The 22,343-nt window shown below is 39.6% G+C and overlaps 1 protein-coding gene across 34 annotated transcripts in view; it reads right to left on the reverse strand.

The window, feature by feature from the left end:
* The window catches only part of ptprda (protein tyrosine phosphatase receptor type Da), a 617,722-nt gene that overhangs the window by 47,856 nt on the left and 547,523 nt on the right, over nt 1-22,343 (reverse strand). For 17 of the 34 annotated variants that reach the window (XM_072669660.1, XM_072669680.1, XM_072669672.1 and 14 more), the window contains 6 exons: nt 17,231-17,440; nt 14,865-15,025; nt 10,778-10,789; nt 7,898-8,010; nt 1,626-1,667; nt 912-1,009 (listed from right to left, as the gene is read on the reverse strand). In XM_072669660.1, the coding sequence (XP_072525761.1) occupies nt 912-1,009; nt 1,626-1,667; nt 7,898-8,010; nt 10,778-10,789; nt 14,865-15,025; nt 17,231-17,440 (636 nt within the window). The remainder of the gene's footprint in view (nt 1-911; nt 1,010-1,625; nt 1,668-7,897; nt 8,011-10,777; nt 10,790-14,864; nt 15,026-17,230; nt 17,441-22,343) is intronic. The other 17 variants (XM_072669678.1, XM_072669690.1, XM_072669691.1 and 14 more) reach the window with 3 other exon arrangements.

Raw genomic sequence — 22,343 nt, forward strand, 5'->3', positions numbered from 1 at the left:
TGGTTTGTATCACAAACACACTTCATATCCTTTTGCAACCACAGCTGTTCTTTACATTGCGTATCTAGGTATTTTTTCATATATAGGAGATCTGTTTTGTATAATTATGAATTTGATTGTATGGAAAGGGGCATATTACTTTTTATTGTTTTTTTGAACAGCTTGACACAAACTCCTCAACTACATTATTAGAAACCCCTGGCTGGTGCACTCTTAGAAACTGTGTCAGTGGTCATGGTGTCAGAAACTGGCCAATGATGACTGGGTGGAAGGGGACTGCTAAACTGCGCGGAAAGTATCATACAGTGATTCTATGAGGTAAATGTTTCTAATAAAGTGGCCAGTGAGTGGAAGTACAAGGTAATTGTTTCTAATAAAGTGGCCAGTGAGTGGAATCACAAGTTAGGGGTTTCTAATAAAGTAGTCAGTGAGTGAAAGTACAAGGTGATTGTTTCCAATAAAGTGGCCACTAAATGGAAGTACAAGGTAGGGGTTTGTACATCATACAGTGATCCTATGATGTAAATGTTTCTAATAAAGTGGCCATTTAGTGGAAGTACAATTTAGGTGTTTCTAATAAAGTGGTCATTGAGTAGAAGTACGGGGAGGGGTTCTACATCATACAGTGATCCTATGAGGTAAAAGTTTCTAATAAAGTGGCCATTGAGTGGAAGTATATGATAGGGGTTTCTAATTAAGTGGCCAATCAGACGAAGTACAAGGTATAGGTGAAAGCACAAGGTAGGGGGTTCGAATAAAGTGGCCAGTGAGCGGAAGCACAAGATAGGGGTATTTAATAAGGTGGCCAGTGAGCGGAAGCACAAGGTAGGGGTTTCTAATAAAGTGGCCAGTGAGCGGAAGCACAAGGTAGGGGGTTCTAATAAATACATAAAGAGCTTCCAGTATGGTACCTCATATTCCTGCGAGAACTTCAGGTTGTCGTTAGCTTTAAGTCTTTCCAAATGGTCAGCTAGGTCCATAATTGGGATGGGCGGGTGGCTGGCCATACCTGCAGAAAGGAAACAAGGCAGAGGGGGCTTTAGCATTTTTAGCCGGCATTAACGCACAACACATCAGTGATTCATTCATTAGTGAGAAGCATGTGGTTCATAAGGGAATGGAAGAGGTGAGTGCTGTTAGGCCAGAGAAATCACTCAAAGCGGTGGCATGCTTTCAGGAGATGGAGACGGAAGAAGCCAATGAGAACCAATCGAGCGCAACTTCTCCAAAAAACTGCGCATTCCTGGTGCGAGAGAAGAATGTTAATTCGCACACAAGCGGCGATCAGCCGGTTAACATGACAAAAAAAGAAAAGGAAAAAAAAAAAACGGAAGGAAAAAGATATACAAAAATTGAACAAAAAAACTGAGCATTGACGTTAGGGCCTGGATGTTGTAGCCTAGCGAATTAGCGAATGACATGGATCTTAAAAAAAACAAAACAAAAAAACAACCAAGTGCCATTTACAAAACCCCAACAATGTTCTCCTTGCGATGCCATGAAGTGAAGCGCTTGTGAATTAGCCTTAATTATTAAATGGGGGAAGAAAAAAAGGAGAGCACAGGAAAAGGAGGAAAATAACCAGAAAAAAGGGAATGGCGAATGTATAAACGAGACCAACTAACTTGACAGATGGAGGTTACTGGGGTAACCGGAGGCTCCAGGACCTGCGGAGGAAAACGAAGGGGGGGAGGAGGAGGGGGGGTCCGGCGTAAATAAAATGTCGCTGAAGTTAAAGCAATGTGGTGACATACACCTGAAATTAAATAAAGCTGCACAAACAACACAAGGCCTGTATGCTAATGAGACACTTAACCTAATCCTCTACACATAGATCGGTTAGTAATACAACACAGACTGTTACATGCTAGTAGCTGCCAGACACTGTCGTGCAAAAAAAAAAAAAAAAAAAAAAAACACAAGAAAGAAACACGTAGGCAGAGCACCACTGATCACGCAAATGAAAAAGAAAAAAAAAGTTTAGAAAACGACAAGCAGGGAAACGGTTAGCCAACCGACAGCAAAACAACAGGTTTAAGAACAGTCTGGATGAGGATGGGCGGAGAGATTTTAGAGAATGCTAAGAAACAATCACAGATATAGAAAACAGTTGGGTAGCACTGGTTAGGTGTAAACTGAGGCACCCTGAAATTTTTAAATGAATTATTTCTCACTTGTGTTTCATCTAAACAAGCAGTAAAAATTGTGTGGAAAGTGCAAATTTCAAACTTTCAATGTAAAACACATTTATGTTTAGTGTGAAATAATACAGGAAGATGGCAAAATCCTGCACCAAAGACATAGGGCTACAGGGTTGCACATTGGGCCCAGACCATCCCCTTTCCTCATACTCACAAGCTTCACAAGCACCCCCCTTCCAATGTTGCTGTGGCCATTTATGATCCAATCAGCACTTTCAGTGTATGAACATCTGAACAGCTCTTTTTTTTTACAGACTGTGTTGAATTTCTACTTATTAAATACTATTTTTTATCTTTTTACTTGTATAATAGACAAATGCAACTTAAATTACCACAATATTTTTTTTCAAATACACCAACCAATGTCTTTTTTGTGATTTCCTCATTGACAAAATTATTCAATCCCTTGGTCACATTCATCATTAGTACTTAGTACAACTCCCTTTGGCAGTAATAACATCGTTCAGACCTAAAACATAGCTTGGCATACGTTTCTTGTAGCGATTAACAGGTTTCGTAGCCCATTTCTCATGGGCAAAGGCCTCCAGTTCATTGACATTCTTGGGCTTGCGTGCTTCAACTGCCCTCTTCGAGTCCAACCAGAGATTTTCTATAGGATTTAAGTCAGGCGAATGCGATGGCCACTCCAGAATCTTCCAGCCCTTCTTCTGCAGCCAAGCCATGTTAGACTTGGAGGTATGCTTGAGATCGTTGTCCTGTTGGAAGGTCCAATGTCTCCCAAGCTTCACCTTTGTCGCTGATGCACAACATTTCCACCCTAGTAGTTAACTGAATTCTTGGTACCTTCCACACGGTGAAGATTTCCTGGACCTGAAGCAGCGAAACAGCCCCAGAGCATGACTGACCTACTCCCATGCTTCACAGCAGGCAAGGTATTATTTTCTGTGTAGGCCTCCTCCAGGCATACTGTTGAGCCATAGGCCCAAAGAGTTCCAATTTTGTCTCGTCGCTCCAGAGAACAATATCCCCAAAACCTTTGTGGTTTGTCCACATGATGTTTGGCATACTGGGGTGACTCTTTTTGGTGGTTTGGAGTCAGCAGGGGGGTGAGCCTGGGTGTTCTGGTATAGAGGCCTTTATCTTGCAGTGTGTGCCTTATTGTCTGAATAATTTTGTCAATGAGGAAATCACAAAAAGGACATTTGTTGATAACAAAAAATCATTGTATTTATGTTTTATGACTTATACAAGTCCTTATTTGATCTCATTGTGAACAAGATAAAAAAGAAATGTCAAACACTTTACTGCAGTAGGGGGTGAATCATTTTGAACACACCTGTAGGCTTGAATTTGACAGGTTTAAATCTGCATTAAAAAAAAATAAAAAATCATAAATTAAAAATAAATAATAAGGAGAATAAAAAAGAATCTTTCCTCATTATGATCCGATCAGCGACACTTCCATTGGGAATCTTATCCTTAACTGGTAAGAGCCCCTACATCAACCTCCCCTCCCCCCTGAATGCCTGTGAGGAGCTGGGGCGATTGATGTATGAGTGAAAGGGAAGATTACATGTAACCTTAACTGGTGGGTGTAGGATCTTGTCTCTTCCAATGTCTTTTAACCCTGTCATCTGTCGTTCCCGGCACCACTTATCAGATAGGAGACTGCTTTCCTACCACAGAGCAGAAGCCGTTCTCCACCCTCTCTTACAGTCTTCTCTCAAATCATTGTAAGCTTAAGGCAAGGTATGAATTAGCAAATTGAAAGTTAGGATACTGGTCTTGTGTTTTGAGTAAGCTTTATGTTTACAGATTGCACACAATTAAATATATAGTTATTAAAAAAACTAAAGCAAAAATTAAATAAATGGAAAAACAAATTAAATCAAAATAAATTATAATATATATACTGAAATAATAAGACATTTAAAATGATATAATTATATCAGTTTTGCTAAAATATTACTGTAAAATCATACTATTTATGCTTTTTCTGTGGGATTATGATTTCCATTTTTTTCTTCTATTCTATACAATTTTATTTTATTTTATTTTATGCGCGAGACATTCTCAGGCAAGCCTTCAGAAATAGAAATCTTTCTCCTTCAGCAAAATAGAGAGTATGCTACCCAGCAGACACTTGAAGGCTCATTTTTGAAGATCCTTTTTGAACTTTTCTGAAAAGATTTGTAGGTTTGCAACAAAATTGGGTATGAAATTGAAAGGGGTAAAGTCAGCATTGCATTTGGGAAGCGGGGGTGGGGTGAGGTGGGGGGTTGGCAAGAGGAAAGTGTGTCCAGATGCATGACGGGAGAGGTGTGGAGGTGTCAACAGGAGAAGGAGTGCGGAAGGTAGGCCCTAATAAACGATTTGAGAGAAAAAGAGAGGGCGCGAGAGGAAAAGAGAGTGGGAAAAAGAGAGGATGGGTGTCTGGACGGTTCTTTTATCGTGGCGGCTGACAGAAGTAGGCATTAGCTAATGGAAAAAGCGAAGGAGAGGCGGAAGAGTGCACCCATTCACCGCCACTCAAGATCCATTTCCAGCCGCGGCGACAATGAAACTGCCACTCGCACCGCCACGCTAACGCGCTAACGTCGAGCACCCTTAAGATGAAAATGTGAGATGGAGGAGGGCGCCATCAAGAGTTTCGGAGGGGAGGGGTGGAGGGGGAGGTGGAGGACGGAAAGTGGCAGACTAATGCAGCGGCCCTCGACAGAAAGCTCTCAGCAGAGGAGAAAAAGACACGAAGAAGGAGCGTAGGACAGCGAGAACTCCTCTCAGCGAGCCGCCTGGTTAGCTTACAGCGAAATCTCGGCCAAACAAAAAAAGCCAATGTATACAGGCTGCCCCCTTATCTCAAATGTAAACTATATGTCCAAATGTTTGTGGACACCTCTTCTAATATATATATATATATATATATATATATATATATATATATATATATATGGCTGAGTGATTCAAGTGGCCAGTGGGCTCTCACCTTGTCTGCTAAGGTCAAGGGGGGAATAGCTATGTTCACAGCTTGTCAACTTCTACTTTCCTCTCTTGCTCACCCCTTCCCCCCCTCACTTCCTCTTTCCCGTTCCAGTGGTTACTGGAGTCGAGACAGTCCAGGCATTCACATCCCACACATGTCTGATTCGATATCCCAAATGATTAAAATAACCACAAAACCTATGACGAGTAAACAGTCCAAGTTCAGGAGCTCACAGCTAGCTAAACTGGGGCAATGCAAAAATATTTGCTGGAGACGTTCACACTTGACCCTTCATTTGGAAGCCTTTGAGACCAGCATTAAGACCAGTCATTCATAGTGCAATCCAGATACCCAAATTATCGACTGAAAGGAAATTTATTCCATTAGAAAATGTAATTAAATCTGGATTGTGCTGTAAACTCCAACCCACACCTTCTATGGCTGTTCTGGCTTGTACTTTACTATATATATATTTTTTTGTATAGTTTTAGACACCTTTCATAGCTGCCAGTATCTCCTACTGGCTGCATCAGACAGGTCTGCTTTTTAATAATTGATGTTCTACAGCAGTTTGACCCATTCTTGGGTCAGCAGCGCTGTTTACTTTGCCTCTATCAGCTTCTCACTGGAGACACTTTGACCTTTTTTTTATTTACTGCGACTCAGCCAACCTGTCCGGTCCATCAAGCGACTGCATTCATCTGTTAGAGTTTCTACAGCAGCTGTGGCCAAGCATACACCTTGAGAACTGTTGGCGTAGCACTCCAGGTTGCGCTTCCAGTACACACACACCTTGGTCTCTACACTGCTAATGGGTGAGCCATTTCCCAGGAGAGCACATAATGCGGACAATCAATGGGAGCAGGTTTTTGCCCTCTATACACCCAACCAAGCTTAATCTGAACGCTTCTGGCCTACAGGCAGCAGAAGGTGGCCACTACAGAAGGTATCGAAACCCCCTAAAGAAAAATCTTGTACATTATGTAAAGCTCTTAGACTCTTAAAGGTAAAGGTGTTTTAAAAGGTTCTTTGATCGATGCCATAGGTGAAGCATTTTTAATATAATTTTTTTTAAAGATTTGAGTGTGGATTGGTAAATAATTGATCATTATACACGTTTTTTTTTTTTTTTTTTTTTACAAAAATAGTTATTTATGAAACCAATAATGGTTCTTCTAGAACTTCACCAAAGAACCTTTTGTAGAACCTTTTTGTAAGGGTGTGCACCAGTTTAAGGGTTGTTTCACACATTTCCCTCTTACTTAACAAAATGCGCCATCAATTAATAGGTTTTCTGGGCACCAAAAGTGGTTCTTCTATGATAGGGCTGCCCTATCATAGATGTGCCTCTAACCTCAAACCCTTCAGGCAGTGACAAAATACAGTCCACAAACCTTATACTTTGCCACCCTTCCCAAAATACCAACAGTTTTGGAACTTTTTGGGGACCTATATTATTAAGAATGTAGACTATGAAGGGTTTTAGGTTTAGTTGATTAGCTACTGAATCTGTATGTTTGGACAGGAGAAACATGATTGATTGAGAGCTGAATCAGAGCTGTATGAACTCAATACATTCACTCAAATCAAGTCCACATGTTCCAACCAGTACAAATATTCAAACGCTCCAAACGCGTGCTCTCTAAAACACTGGGAAATGAGTGTAACCGATGCGTTATGGAAGCCAAGCTGAAATGCAATACCAACCACCAGTTTAGCATTTTTGACACTTTGTTTCAGCTCTCGGGCAAAGCGCGGACACTCCTGGATGTGTCTACATGCCATCCATATTCCAAGCCAGATCGTGTTTAAAAGGCAAGTGTGGACAGGTGTGATCAGAACGACATCTGAATGGGTTCACGTTCCCAAAGTCGACAAGTTCACACGTTATCTCCAAGGTGTAATTCGACCATACACACTGGCTTGCTTCAAGAAACCTTCCTCATTCTAATGTACACTATATGGATGAAAGTATTGGGACGCACCTCTTAATTCTTGAATTCAGGTGTATCATTCAGTCCCATTGCCACAGGTGTAAAAAACAGCTACCTAGTCAAACATTCAAAGAATGGGTGGTTCTAAAGAGCTCACTGAATTCCAGCGTGGTATTGTAATAGGATGCCGGCATTACAACAAGTCAGTTGGTGAATTTTCTTCCCTCCTAGATATTCCACCATCAGCTGTGCAATTATTGAAAAGTGGAAGCGTTTAGGAACCACAGCAACTCGGCCATGAAGTGGCCTGACTGCTGTTAGAGCTGCTAAGGGGATCAACTCCATATGAATGCCTCTCCTGCACACGTAATCTGTAGGTGTCCCAATACTTGTGTCCATATAGTGTATCTTTAATGGGAAAAAAATATGTTTTTTGGACTTTTTAACGTTTCTTGGTCTAAACATATATTAATTTAGACATTTTGACTCTTGTGAGCTACACTTCCTCATAAGGGTTGAATGAGAACTTTACCAGCACTCTGTAAAGCTGGCCCAACTTCTCAACAAACATCTAGGCTAGAACATATTTGTGCACAGAGCAAGGCTCAGATCAATCGAAATGTTACTGAAAGTGACAAGATCTTATCCGGAAGCTGTGGCTGGGAGTTAAAAGTGGGAATGCACGATGCCGATTAGACAGTCTTTTAGACAGTCGTTTACTGTGATGTTACCGCTGAGCATGAGCACTAAGGCTTGGGGAACTTTAGGTGTTGTTGATGTTGATGAAGATGATGATGACAACGCTCCCCTGCTCTTACCAGGAGTTTGGAAGTTGAGCCTTCGCAGCTCCACCGGATCAGTGGGGTGGTGGGAAGGCATCTCTTTGCTGTTGGGCAGACTGCCTTTCCTCGCCTCCGACTCGGCACGTTTCCTAAAACAACCCAGAAAACAGCAACATGGTGTTGATGGTCCACTTTGTAGATGTTCTTACAAATCCATGTTCTTAACAATTAACGGAAGCTTAATTATACCCCAAGCAGTGGTTCTCAAACAGCATGGTCCCTCAGATGGTCCCTCCAGATTTGTGCTCTAGCCAAAGTCACAATACACAGGGGTAGAGCAAGCTATCCTTGTCTGGGGGTTCCTGAAGACCAGGTTTGAGAACCGTAGACCTACTGTAATTCTATAAATAAGTAAACTCCCCTTTTACCCATGCCTTGGCTGAAACTCTCACTTTATCACCTTAACACTGTACATTGTCAGTCAGTACTTACAGTTTTTTGAACTATTAATCATCAGGCCACATGGAAAATGTCTTTTTTTTTGGCTTTTTTGGATAATAGTCACAGGCTGGCAGCCTTCTGCTTTCAGGCAGTCAGAAGCTTCTGCTTTCAGATCTTTTCCAGATATCATCCGTGACGAGGCCTCACAACAACAGTGTATTGTTTTGAGATCAATTCAGTCAGTTCATTCACTCATCCACAATCAGCTCTGCAGAAAGCCGGTGACAAACGGTGTAGGACTAGAGCTGAATATATATAGCACAGCTAAACATGCTATTCTGTAAAGAACATGATCACATAGACTTTATTGAATAATGCTGCCATGATAAGGCCATGTTATGTGGCCATATGGCAGGATTTATGTAGTAATCCACACAAACACAGAGACGCATTAGCTCTTGGTGACTCTCTGAATGACTATTTATACTTTAAACCCAGCTTCTATGCAGCAAAGTAAATGTACAGCATTAGATATTGTATTTCAGATACTTCCTCTAATGTCAATTATACATGCTTTTAAAGTGATGGTTACATCACAGTGTTTCCTTTAGGAGTTTTTTCGGCATATGTCTTTAGGAAAACTGCTGATTACAGCAAACAAGACAAAAAGGATATCTTCTAACAAAGGAAGAAGCTTCACTCAGTAAATGAACAGGTTAAGATTGGCATTCCAAGGATGTAAGGATATAACCACACTGATGCACTGCTGCATAAATTACTACTTTTTCAGCATTATGTAGTTTTGAGGACATTAAATATTTTGTTAAGATTTTGTAATTATATTATTTAAATTTTAAGTTCCTCTAAATTTGACCATCACTGTTGAAATACAAGGCATTCTTAAAACAATGATTTTTATATAACCTGGAATTTTCTTAGATATTTACTTTGAATCTTAATTTTATTACAGCTTCCTTCTGCTTCATTTTAATTTTACCATAAATTCCATCTGAATATTAACACTCAGTAGAATTTTATTTTGTATATTCCTTTTAATAGAGAAAATATTTATTTTATTACAGCTTTATGTTGCATATTAATGTTATTACAATTTTGTTAGAACTGTTTTAGATACTGATTTAATTATAACTTCATTTTGTGATATCAAAGCTTAATAAAAACTTCATTCTGGACATAAGTTGTATTAGAAATTCTTTCTGGATTTAAATTTTATTTGAATTTTTTATTAAAACTTCATTCAGGAAATTAGTTGCATTAGATTTTTTATGGATGCTAATTTTTAATTACTAATAAAACTATCATTTATTGGTGTTAGTTTTATTAGAAAGTCTTTCTAGATGTGAATTAAAAAAACACTTCATTCTAGTCATGATATTAGAAATTATTTCTGGAGTTTAATTGTATTACAATGTTATTCTGAAAATGCATTTTAATAGAAATTCATTCTAGACATTATCTTTTTACAAATTCTGGACATTCATTTCTTTTTTTTATTCTATTCACTCAATATCCAGGACATTAATGTTATTAAAACAGTTTGTCATTCGGAACTCATCTCACTTTTCTATAATTATTTACAGCTTTATGCTTCGTACTGAAGGCCAGAAAAATTTAGAACATTGCTATCATATCAAAACCTTGTGCTACATGTATCTGTAAAAAGCAAATTCACATAAAACAGCAATTATAAACCTTTGAGCAGTAGTGTGTATCACGAATGGCCTGGAAAGTGGTTTGGTGTAATTCCACAAATCAGGAACGTGATGCAGGGCATGCACACACAATGCCAAGGTGACATTCCTTTTAGCATGTAGAGACCCAGTGTGACATTCAGTGATATTCATCAGTACAGAACTTTTTCCACTGATTTCAGTCATTCTGTAACTCCTGATAGACACAAGCTATGCTTTTCTTACCCAGTCAAACAAAATGCCATTTGTTTTGGAGGTGAATGAAGGCAAGAGATAACTGTACGAATATAACCGCTTGGTACTAATACAACAATAATGGTCTTGTTTCGCAATTTCTCTGCAACACACCTAATTAAACTCATGAAGAATTAAACTCGTGATGATTTAGAGGAGTGGAGATAGTACTATAATTTTACTATACTTACTATACTACTGAAATATAATTACATTGAATTACAAAATGAAAATTCTTTATGGACAGTTTTGAGAACTTTTAGCATCGAAAAAAAAAAAAAAAAAAAAAGTGACAAAAATGCAATACTAAGAGTTTAAATTGAGTTAAAATTCATATGCAATTATGATATGCCTTAGTTATTCAGCGGTGATAACTGTGACTCCTATTGGTTAATGATAACCTGCTGAGTTAAATCAGGTGTGTCAGAGCAGGAAAAAGCGATGTTTATATGAAGTATTGAAATTCTAATCATTCTCTTATTTTTTCCATTATAACCTTTTCCAACTGTCTGCTCTCTCTCCGTCTTACCTGTCTGGTTTGCTGCTCCACAGAAAGCACAAGGAAAAGACAGAAAGTGAGGGTTAGATTAGGAATAGCAGGCATCATTAAGATAAACCTGAATTTATTCAGCGGCGCTGCTGTTCACGCTACGCTGGACAATTTCTCCTTTTTTTTTTCCTTCCCTGCCTTTGGTCGGAAGCTGAAGTTCCGCAACTCCGTCCTTTCAAAGCTTCCTTTATTTCCTCTCTGACAGCAAAAGTCGACACTAAAATAGAAATCATTTGTTGCGTTTGTCAGACGTGTTCTGCTTCCTATTGCTAGTGACGCATCGCTCAATTATGCTATCCAAACTAGCAGTTTGTATTTTTGAACACTGCAATTTCTTGGCAGGTGGATCCACTGGGAGCTCCTTTGTATTCATGAGGAAGTGTGCCTAGAGAAACGTGTGAATGCACTGATGCCTTTCTTTTTTCGCTACTTTTATGAAGGGAAGAAATGAGAAAAATCAAATCTAGGAGAAAATCTATTCTCTACAATTGCAGAGATAAAAACGTCTGTTTTTTTTATTTGGGGGAAATAACTTTAAAGCCTGTAAAGCCTTCAGCCCAAACTGACATTAAATAGTGAACTTAGATCCTGGAGTAAATGTAAGGATCTGGTATGGAAGGATCAGACTAGCTGTTTCCAGTGTTTTAGGATTAGCATTAGATTAAGATTAGTGTGTTTTCTGATTCAGACCGGAGTTTCTGAGACTGATTTTTAGCATATTTTAACATTTTGAAATTAGAATCGGTATATTATGAATGGGTATATCGGTATGTTCTCCATTTTAGTATACACTGATCAGCCATGACACGAACACTGCCTGCCTAATATTGATTAGATCACCCAACAGATCTGACCATTCCCGGAATGGACTCTACAAGGCCTCTGAAGGCATCTTGTGGTATCTGGAACCATGACGTTTGCCGCAGATCCTTTAAGGTTGTCTTTCCTTGGACCACTTTTGGTAGGTACTGACTACTACATACCAGGAACAGGTACCCACAAGACCTGCCTACTTGATATTCTGATATTTTGGAGATGCTCTGACCGTCTAGCTGCCTAGACATCACAATTTGGTGGCTTCTGCTTGTCCATTTTTTCCCCTGCTGTTGTAACATGACCTTGTTCACATCAACTGTTCACTTGCTGCCTAACATGTAGATCCCATCCCATCCAATGGAAAGTTATGACACCAGATGGTTTTGAAATGCTATCTCATGTCTGAGACACTGATTCACTATAGGTTTGAGAGGATCTCAGCCTAAAATATACAATATATGGACAAATGTATTGGGTCACCAACACATTACACCTGTAGGAGCTTGTATGACATCTTATTCTATATAGAGTTCATCGCTCCTTTGCAGATCTAACAGTAGGTTTCAGCAGAAACTCACCAGCTGACTTGTTGTTGCAATGGTGGCTCCTATTACACACAGTCTCACACTTGAATTTAGTGAGCTCTTTAGAACCACCCATTCTTTAACTAATGTGTGTAAAGGCAGATTGCATGGCTAGGTGCTTGACTTGGTAAAGGTGTGTCAACTGGACTGAATAAAACACCAGAATTCGGCAATTAAGAGGTGTGTCCCAATACTTTTGTCCATATTACATACATTCATGGTGAAGAGGTATTGTGAAGCACAGTACTTTTTTCAGAGTTGCAAAAGCTTCTCCACAATGAACCGACGGGCAATTGCCCACCAGTGCATAACTTCCGCTAACTCTAGCAGTGCTACTTGATGCATGTCTACTGCACGTCTACCAGTTCTACAGTACCAGCCAAAAAATGCCTGTGCCAGCCAATATCGCTTTTAGAGCGATCAGGGGAGAGCACGGACAATTATGCTCTCTCTGACTCCGGCTGCTGATGGCAAAATGGCATGGCTTGGGATTTGAACTTGCCACCCCCAAGCCAAAGTGCTTAGAGCGCATTAGACCGCTGAGACACTCGGAGCCCAGACCAAGCTTCCACTGACAGTGATAAAGTAAATCTTAAAATAAATAAACAATAATATTAACTAGGTTGACGTTCAAAATAACTGTCTGAATATATCTATTTATAACATGAATAAGTAGGTTAAGAGATGTGTTTAAGAGGGTTTATGACACACCCATTTATAGACATGAGCTGGGTGTGAGAGATGGACCCTTAAGCGCTGTCATACACACACTCCCAAAATCACACTGACACGCGGCAGAACTCGCCATAGCTGTCTGAAATATCAGTGGTGACAGAATGCCTTTCAACCCTACCAGGGTTAGTGTGTGTGTGAATATGTATGTGAGTGGTGGGGTGGGGGGTTGTACAAAGACAGGAATAGACAGGCTGCAGTAAAGAATCCTCTGGGTAGAGATGCTTGTCTGTGAACGTTACCGTGTTTGTGTCATGCAGAGGAGCACAGTAATATGAGCAGTGCTGAAATAACTGTTGGAATAACCGCTGCTGTACAACAGACCCAACGTTCTCCAACAAACACCAACAAACCAAACATCTGGAACCCAAAAACATTCACCTCATTCATACTGGCTCATTAAGCACCTCCGTTGTTTTCCTGAGAACCTTCAGAAGCTAACACCAAATATTAGGAGGGATCTGTGTTTGCTGGAGAATGATGATGTTGGTGGAGAATGATGATATGTTAGGTGGAAAATGATGATGCTGGTGGAGAATGATGGTGTTTGGTGGGACATTATGGTGTAAGGTGGAGAATGAAGATGTTGGTGGAGTATGATGATGTTTGGTGGGAACTTATGGTGTAAGGTGGAGAATGATGATGTTTGGTGGGAAAGTATGGTGTAAGGTGGAGAATGATGATGTTTGGTGGGAAATTATGGTGTAAGGTGGAGAATCATGGTGTTTGGTGGAAAATCATGGTGTGATGGTGTTTCATGGTGTTTCATGGGGAAATTATAGTGTTAGGCGGAGAATGATGATGTTTGGAGTAAAACAATATTTGGGTGAGAATGATGGGAAATTAGGGTATTTGGTGGAGAATGATAGGGTTTCAAAAAAAAGGGTTTGTTTGGTGGAGAATGATGAAGTTTCATGGGAAATTATAGTGTTTGGTGGAGAACAATATCTGGTGCAGAATGATGATGTTTAGTGGTGAACAATATTTGTTGTTTGGGTGTAATATGTTTGGTGGAAAACAGTATTTGGTGTGGAATGATGGTGTTTGATGGAGTTTCATGGAAAATATGTTTGGTGGAGGATGATGTTGTTTAGTTGGGAATTATTTGGAGAATTATAGTGTTTCATGGGAAAAGAGGGTGTTTGGTAGAGAATGATGGGGTTTCATAGGAAATTAGGGTGTTTGGTGGAGAATGATAATATTTGGTGAAAAACAATACGTGGTGGAGAATGATGGTGTTTCATGGGAAATTAGGGTGTTTGGTGGAGAATGATAGTGTTTGGTAGAGTATGATGATGTTCAGTGGAGAATGATGATGTTTGATGGTGTTTCTTGAGAAATTATGGTGTTTAGTGGAGAACAATGGTATTGGAGATGGATGATGCTTATTAGAGAATGATGTGTAGGTTAGTGTTTGATAGTGTATGATTAAGAATGATGATGTTTTGTGGAGAATGGTGGTGTTTGTTGGAACATTATGGTGTTTGGTAGAGTAAGATGATGTTGGAGAAAGATGGTGCCTGTTAGAACTGATATGTATAAGATGTTTGAATAAGAATGAGGGTGTATGATGGTGTTGCGTAGGGCACAATGATGTTTCATAGAGAATGATGGTGAATTTGTTGATGAACAGTTCTTTGCAGGGAATGTTTGGTGGAGAATGACAGTGTTTTGTACAGAGAGCATTTATAGAAGTATTATGTTGTTTGCTGCAGAATGTTGGTGTTTCCTGTAGAACGATGGTGTTGAAGAATGATGACATTTGATGTTGTATGATAGTGCTGTGTCGTGAATGGTCATGTCTGTTAAAGAACAGCGCATGAGGTAAACGGGTATTTCAACTCTGGCCATATTACTATGCTCAGAAGATCATTGAGGTGCACTGCAATGCATCCACACCTATCAAGGCTTTACTTTAGCCTTCCTTGACTTACCTCTTGTACAGGAGGATAGCGATGACTATACAGATGATGAAGACCACAGCCAGGACGGGGCCCACAACCCAGATAAGGCCTTCCTCTTCGTCGATTATGGGCTGGGGGTCGATATCGGCCGACACCACCGGGTCAGAGTATGGACTGGTGGCATACATCGTCTACAAGAGGCAAACACACCTAGCATTGAGTTAAATATTCAATACAAGTGAAGAAACTACACATGTCTGTTTCACATTTGATCAATTCATTTTTATCAACCACACCCCCCCCCTCCACACACACACACACACACACACACAAACTCCTTACAGCAAGTTTTGAGTACTAATCAGGTCTCCAGCCCCTTTGAGTGCACTATGGACTCTGATAATAGATCTGAAATCCTTTAATGAGGGTTGATTACTCTTAAATCAGCCCAAAGCAGACTCATATGCCATATCTAATTGTGCTGAGTGATCAGTGGCTTGATTTACACACACGCTAGTTTCCATAATGCAAACAATTACAGGCTAATTTACTCATCTCTCTGAATGCTCCTGTTTGCCAGAAGCAGATAAATAGAAGCATCAGGATTACTGGAGCACTGCAAACCCAGTCTACTCTACATTACAAAACATGAAAACACATAGTTTATACACACACACACTTCTACACACACAGTACACAGTGTAGATGCAGTGTAGTTGTAGTTGAGCTAATGAATTTCCTAATGTTAATCTGTAATTCAGTCGAAGCAGAATTGGGTAAATAATAAAAATTAATGAGCAAAAATTCTTTCATTTTTATATCTCTCTCTCATACTCTTTCTCTCTCTCGTTCACTCTCTCTTCTCCTCTCTTTCTCTCTTTTTGTCTATATCTCTCTCATCCTGTCTTTCTGTCTAATACTCACTCTCTCCTGTCCTCTCTTTCTTTCTGTTTCTCTCTCCCCTTCTCTATATCTCCCTCGCCCTGTCACTATCTCCCTCATACTCTCTCTATCTTGTCTTCTCTCTCTTCCCCCTTTCTTTCTGTTTCTGTCTCTTCTTCTTTATATCTCTCTCACCCTGTCAATATCTCTCTCTCTCTCTCTCTCTCTCTCTCTCTCTCTCTTTCCCGTTCACTCTCTCTTGTTCTCTCTCTCTTCTCTTGTGAAGTATGTACTGGGCAATGAAGGAGTCTTAAATGTCTCTCTCTCTTTCTTTCTCTCTCTCTCTCTCTCTCTCTATCTCTCTCTCTCTCTCACACTCTCTCTCTCGCTCTCTTTCAGCTGTCAACCTTTGCTCCAGCAAAGCCAGTCCAACACTGGATTAAACACAAATACTCATCAAATACAAACTCTGCTGGTTTGAGGGAGTTTCCTCTCTCTCTCTCTCTCTCTCTCTCTCTCTCTGTGCACACCCGTACTGCAGTGGAGTAGATAAGGCTCTGTGCGAATCTGCTGCTATTAAAGAGAAGGCAGTTATCTCAGCATTCCTCAGAGTAACAGTCCTCCAGGGAGAGAGAGAAATAGACAGAAAGAGAGAGAGAGAGAGAGAGAGAGAGAGAGGGAGAGAGGAGTTGGGTAAAAAAACAGGAGAGAAATAGACAGAAAGAGAGAGAAAAAGAGAAAGAGGGAGTTGAGAGAAGAAAGAAGCGAGAGAGAGAGAGAGAGAGAGAGAGAGAGAGAGAGAGAATAAATGAAAGAAGGACAAGCAAGAGTGAGGGGAGGGGTGGTAGAGATGAGAGAGTAGGGATGGCGGTTGCTAGTTCTCAAACACACACACACACACACACACATGCACTCTCTCAGCCAGCGGCATGTGACCCTTTGCCAAGTCTCAACAGATTCTCTCGTTTGACTGGAACATGTAAATCCTCTCACACACGAAACCGATCTCTCTCTAACTCAGACAGAGACAGAGACAGAGAGACAGAGAGAGACAGAGAGAGAGAGAGAGAGAGAGAGAGGACTGCCTCAGTAAAAAGACATATGCCAGGATGTATGATGAAAATTAAGATGAAGGAAGAAAGGATGGCGCTGGAGGAGGAGAGGTATCATGGTAATACATTAAATTAACCCCTCAAAGACTCCTGAGAGGCTCAGCCGCTTTAGCAGTGCCACTGTCACTAGGTGATGCCTCCCTCTCACTCAGCACAATGCTGTAAGTATAAGGTAGGGGTTTCTAATAAAGTGGCCAGTGAGTGAATTCACAGGGGAGGGGTTTCTAATAAATTGGCCAAATAGTGAAAGCACAGGGGAGAGGTTTCTAATAAAGTGGTCAATGAGTGAAAGCACAGGGGAAACCCTTCTGTTGAAATGAGTGAGTAAAAGTACAAGGAAGGTGTTTCTAATAAAGTGGAAGCGATAGGCCACTTTCACAAATGGAACAGTATGGAACTCACGTTTTCGGAGATCTCCAGCACGGCTAGAACGAAGAAGATATACTCGTGTCCGTTGAGGAGCTGCTTGTTCTCGAAGTCTCCGTACATCTTAGAGTCTCCTAGAGTGAACTCCGTGGGCAGCTCTTTGAAATAAGCAGCAATGTACGGCTTTGGCTCGACCTGTCTCCGGAAGCGCAGGATGCCACTCGTCCGGTTTATCTCCTTCAGAAGCTGAAGAAAAAAATAAAGACAGAGAGAAAATGTGGGTCTGTTCACAGCTTTTGTATTCATCCAGACACGAATATCGAAACGAATGCCTTTCTTTGTGATTCAAGCCTCATTTGTGAGCCCTCTGAACACAAGCTTCAGTGGAGGAGAATCAAAACACAGCTGCCCTTTCTGTACAAAGACCCCTGCATGGTTAATGTCACACATTTTGAATCAGTTCGAAAATTTACCAACATACATCTTCTAGTTTTTAACTTTCCTTTGCTCAAACTTTTTGAAGATTCTCAACACTTCTGTTTTTTATTAGAAAGAAATTGTAGAAAGAAAAAGAAATACAGAAAGAAAGAAAAGAGGAAAGAACAAAAGAAAGAAAGAAAGAAAAGAGGAAAGAACAAAAGAAAGAAAGAAAAGAGGAAAGAAAAAAAAGAAAGAAAGAAAAAAAAAGAAAATAGAAAGAAAGAAAGAAAGAAAGAAAGAAAGAGAAATACAGAAAGAACGAAAAGAGGAAAGAACAAAAGAAAGAAAGAAAGAAAGAAAAGAGGAAAGAAAAAAAGAAAAAAAGAAAGAAAGAAAGAAAGAAAGAAAAAAGGAAGAAAAAGAAATACAGAAAGAAAGAAAAGAGGAAAGAACAAAAGAAAGAAAGAAAGAAAGAAAGAAAGAAAATAGGAAGAAAGAAGTAAGAAAGAAAGAAAGAAAAAAGGAAGAAAAAGAAATACAGAAAGAAAGAAAAGAGGAAAGAACAAAAGAAAGAAAGAAAGAAAAGAGGAAAGAACAAAAGAAAGAAAGAAAGAAAAGAGGAAAGAAAAAAAAGAAAGAAAGAAAGAAAAAAAAAGAAAATAGAAAGAAAGAAAGAAAGAAAGAAAGAAAGAAAGAAAAATACAGAAAGAACGAAAAGAGGAAAGAACAAAAGAAAGAAAGAAAGAAAGAAAGAAAAGAGGAAAGAAAAAAAGAAAAAAAGAAAGAAAGAAAGAAAGAAAGAAAGAAAGAAAGAAAGAAAGAAAGAAAGAAAAAAGGAAGAAAAAGAAATACAGAAAGAAAGAAAAGAGGAAAGAACAAAAGAAAGAAAGAAAGAAAAGAGGAAAAAGAAATACAGAAAGAAAGAAAAGAGGAAAGAAAGAAGTAAGAAAGAAAGAAAGAAAGAAAGAAAGAAAGAAAATAGGAAGAAAGAAGTAAGAAAGAAAGAAAGAAAAAAGGAAGAAAAAGAAATACAGAAAGAAAGAAAAGAGGAAAGAACAAAAGAAAGAAAGAAAGAAAGAAAGAACAAAAAGAGTAAAGAAAGAAAGAAAAGAGAAAAAAAGAGAAGAAAGAAAGGAAAGAACAACGAAAAAAGAGTGGAAAAATAAATGTACATAAATAAATAAAGTAAGAGAAAAGAAAACTAGGAGAAAAACAAAGAACAATGGGAAAAGAAAGAAACGTGAATTAAGGGAAGCAGAACGATGAATGTGTGTGTATATATATATATATATATATATATATATATATATATATATATATATATATATATATATGTGTGTGTAGAAAGAAGGAAGGAAGAAAGAAAGAAGAAAAAGAAATGAAAGAAAGTAAACCAAAATATGGGCAAAAGAAAGGGTCTCTCTGTGTATGAGTGCACATTTCTGTGTGTGTGTGTGCAAGTGTGAGTGTGAGGGTTTAGCTGTAAGGCAGGGGGGGGCAGTGTGATAATGTCTTCAATCACCTCAGCTGCCCGACCCGTCAAAACACGCTCAATCCCTCTGCCCTTCAGCCAACTTTGAAAATATTTGTGAGCGCCAATATTGACAAACAAATAAATCGTGTGCCGGTGTGTGTGAGTGTGCGTGTGTGTGGATGTACCCAGCAAGGTGACTCACTGTTCTTGTCTTAAGCTGAACAAAGGTCTGGCACCTGTGCATTGGGTGTCCAGTGGCTGTAACTGCTGGCGTTTCTCTGCACTGCTTGTGCACATGTGTGATTTAATGAGGCACAAGAGATGCTAAGTGCTAACAAGACTATTCTGTGGTAATGCTGTTGAAGAAGCTGCGGAGGGCTCCTTCAAACTACAGCCCGAACCTGACACGTACCCCCAGGTTTGAGATCTGTGCCGATCAGACCAATGGAATGGATCAATCTGGAATCCAAACCCAGCCTGAACCCACTACTCCAGGGGTGCACTACTCCAGTCCAACAAAGTTTGGTAGCTGCCCTTATCAAACACACCCACTGTGCCTGGTAATTAATCGATGAGTTGAATCAGGTGTGTATGAGCCAAACAACTACCAAACCTTCTTGGAGGCCATCCCTCCAGAACTGGACAGCCATAGGGTCTATTTCATTCCCCAAAGCAGTGGTTATCCTGGTCCTGGGGTATCCTGCTCCCTTGTCCTGCACATTGTAGCCCTTTCCCTGCTCCCAAAAACCCTATGATCCAGCTAATCAGCAGGAAACTACTAAAACATGGAGAACAGGAGGTCCCCCAAGACCAGGGTAAAGAAGCTTTACATGTCTGAAGGTTCATAATGCCTTTAAGGTTCTTCACATTCACACAATTCTTTAAAATCACGGCCTGTTCTGGAACTAGAAGTGGTTCCTCTATGATGAAGCTCAAAGAACCCATTTGTAGCACCTCTATTTATATTGCACCATTTTACAAGATCTCTAGTCCGAGTTACCCAGGATAGGTGAGGAAGGTGACTTAGTCCTGCCCACAGGCAACATCATTAAAATTAAACTGTGTCCATTCAATCATCATTCTTTTAGAACATGAAAAAGAACATGACTTTTTCTTGAAGTTCATTTAACAGTATACTGCCTCTTGTTTGCTTAGAAAAGATATTTTCTCTGACTGATGGTCTGAGGACCACATTTTGCCACAAAGCTAACAAGTCTTGCAGGAGACGCAGTCTTAGGTAAGCTGAGGTTGGGTCTCTTTGCTTGAAATATTTTTATTGCCAAGGAAATTGGTGGCATTAGCAGCTTACCGGCTGCTGACCTCACCCAGCAATGCTATCGTGCTGTTAGCTTGCCAGTTGGCAACCTTTGGCCAGCATTGCTACTGCAGTGTTAGCATGCAGGCTGCCGGCCTTTGGCCAGCAACACTACTGCTAAGTTAGTCACAAGCTATGACTTCCTGGGCCCTTCACATCTAAAAACTAGTAAATATGTGGTCTACATCTTAAGGCTCTGAGGGCTGGACATGAGTCACAGCAAATGCTACATGAAACATAATAAAGGTCATTTTATGCCACAGAACCAGATGTTTTTCTCCCAAACTCCACACTGTTGAAATGCCATTGATGATTCTATTCAATACTAGGCTTGCCGGGTGTTTCTTGTTTAATTTCTGTTGCTATACCATACCGTCCACCCACACTGGTTCCTAGCGAACAAACTCAGCGCTGTTGCTAAACTCAGCGTGATCGTACCCCCAAAAAAACACACCTTCTTTTAAATTTTTCCCCATCATGTTTTATGGCTTGACATATGTTCAGTATGTAAAAAGCACATCAAATATTTACTCGGGCGCAGTAATAATACAATACGGTCGGAGAAATGTGTGATCAAATTTTCTCTCCCTCTTGCTTCCTCTCTCTCTCTCCCTCTTTTCACCCTCTCTTAATCATCAATGTCTGCACTTCAAAAGAAGAGGCAACATATTATGGTGTTAGCGCTAGTGCTGTGTCCATTAGCCTATCAGGCTCCATTTACATATGAATATGGCTCCGCTAGCTGCTCTCCAGAATGTGGGCAGCAGAGGCGGTATGACAGAATCACTGGGCTAAGAGCATTGAACTCTGTCTCTCTCTCTCTCTCTCTCTTGCTCCCTCTCTCTCTTTTCTAAAGCCACATTGAATGGCTATTCTGCAGCGGCTGGAGTGCAGCTACTTTTCTGTGCTGTCATCACTGTCGCTAATGCTCAGACCAGAGTTTCAATGTGCCACAAAAAAACAAACTGTTTTGGTGAAACTTCTGGGGAAAGTGGGGAAAACATGGGATACACTGTACACCACTCTTCAGAAGTTTGAGAATCAATGTTTGTTTTTAATAAAGTATATCCTATTTGCTTGTAGATATGCATATTGTCATACTTGTGCCTCCTCTAAAAAATTATCAGCAGAAAACTATGAATCTGAATAAAAAAGAAAAAGAGAGCGTTAATAATAAAGTTCTAATAGAATGAATATCCAGAATAGGGGTGTGCAAAAACAATATATATATATATATATATATATATATATATATATATATATATATATATATATATATATATATATATATATACACATTTCAAATCAATAGATTATATGCAGAGATTGGTGGTTCATTTCATGCTATGTTTAAACCCAGACTAGCAGGTCTGATCCCATTGCTCTGATTGGATAAAAAGTATATTTTCTTTTTGGACTTTATGAATAGGATGCTGTATTATATATATATATATATATATATATATATATACAGTCATGCCCGAAAGTATTCATACCCCTGTCAAAGTTTGACTTAAATTTACTTTTATTTAACCAGAAATTATATTTTTGCCTGGAAATGACACAGGCATCTCCCAGGAGATAACACGATGATGTACAAGAGGCATCATTGTGGGAAAAAATATTTCTCAGCTTTTATACACATTTGAACAAAAAGTGGCATGTCCAAAATTATTCATACCCTTCTCAATAATTAATAGAAAAGCCTTTATTGGCTATTACAGCAATCAAACGCTTCCTGTAATTGCTGACCAGCTTTTTGCATGTCTCCACTGGTATTTTTGCCCATTCATCTTTAGTGATGAGCTCCAACTCTTTGAGGTTCGAGGGTCTCCTTGCCATCACCCTGATCTTTAGCTCCCTCCACAGATTCTCAATTGGATTCAAGTCAGGACTCTGGCTGGGCCACTGCAAAACATTAATGTTTTTGTCTGCTAACC

The sequence above is a fragment of the Salminus brasiliensis genome, chromosome 24 (assembly GCF_030463535.1).
Source record: "Salminus brasiliensis chromosome 24, fSalBra1.hap2, whole genome shotgun sequence".
Lineage (NCBI taxonomy): Eukaryota > Metazoa > Chordata > Actinopteri > Characiformes > Bryconidae > Salminus > Salminus brasiliensis.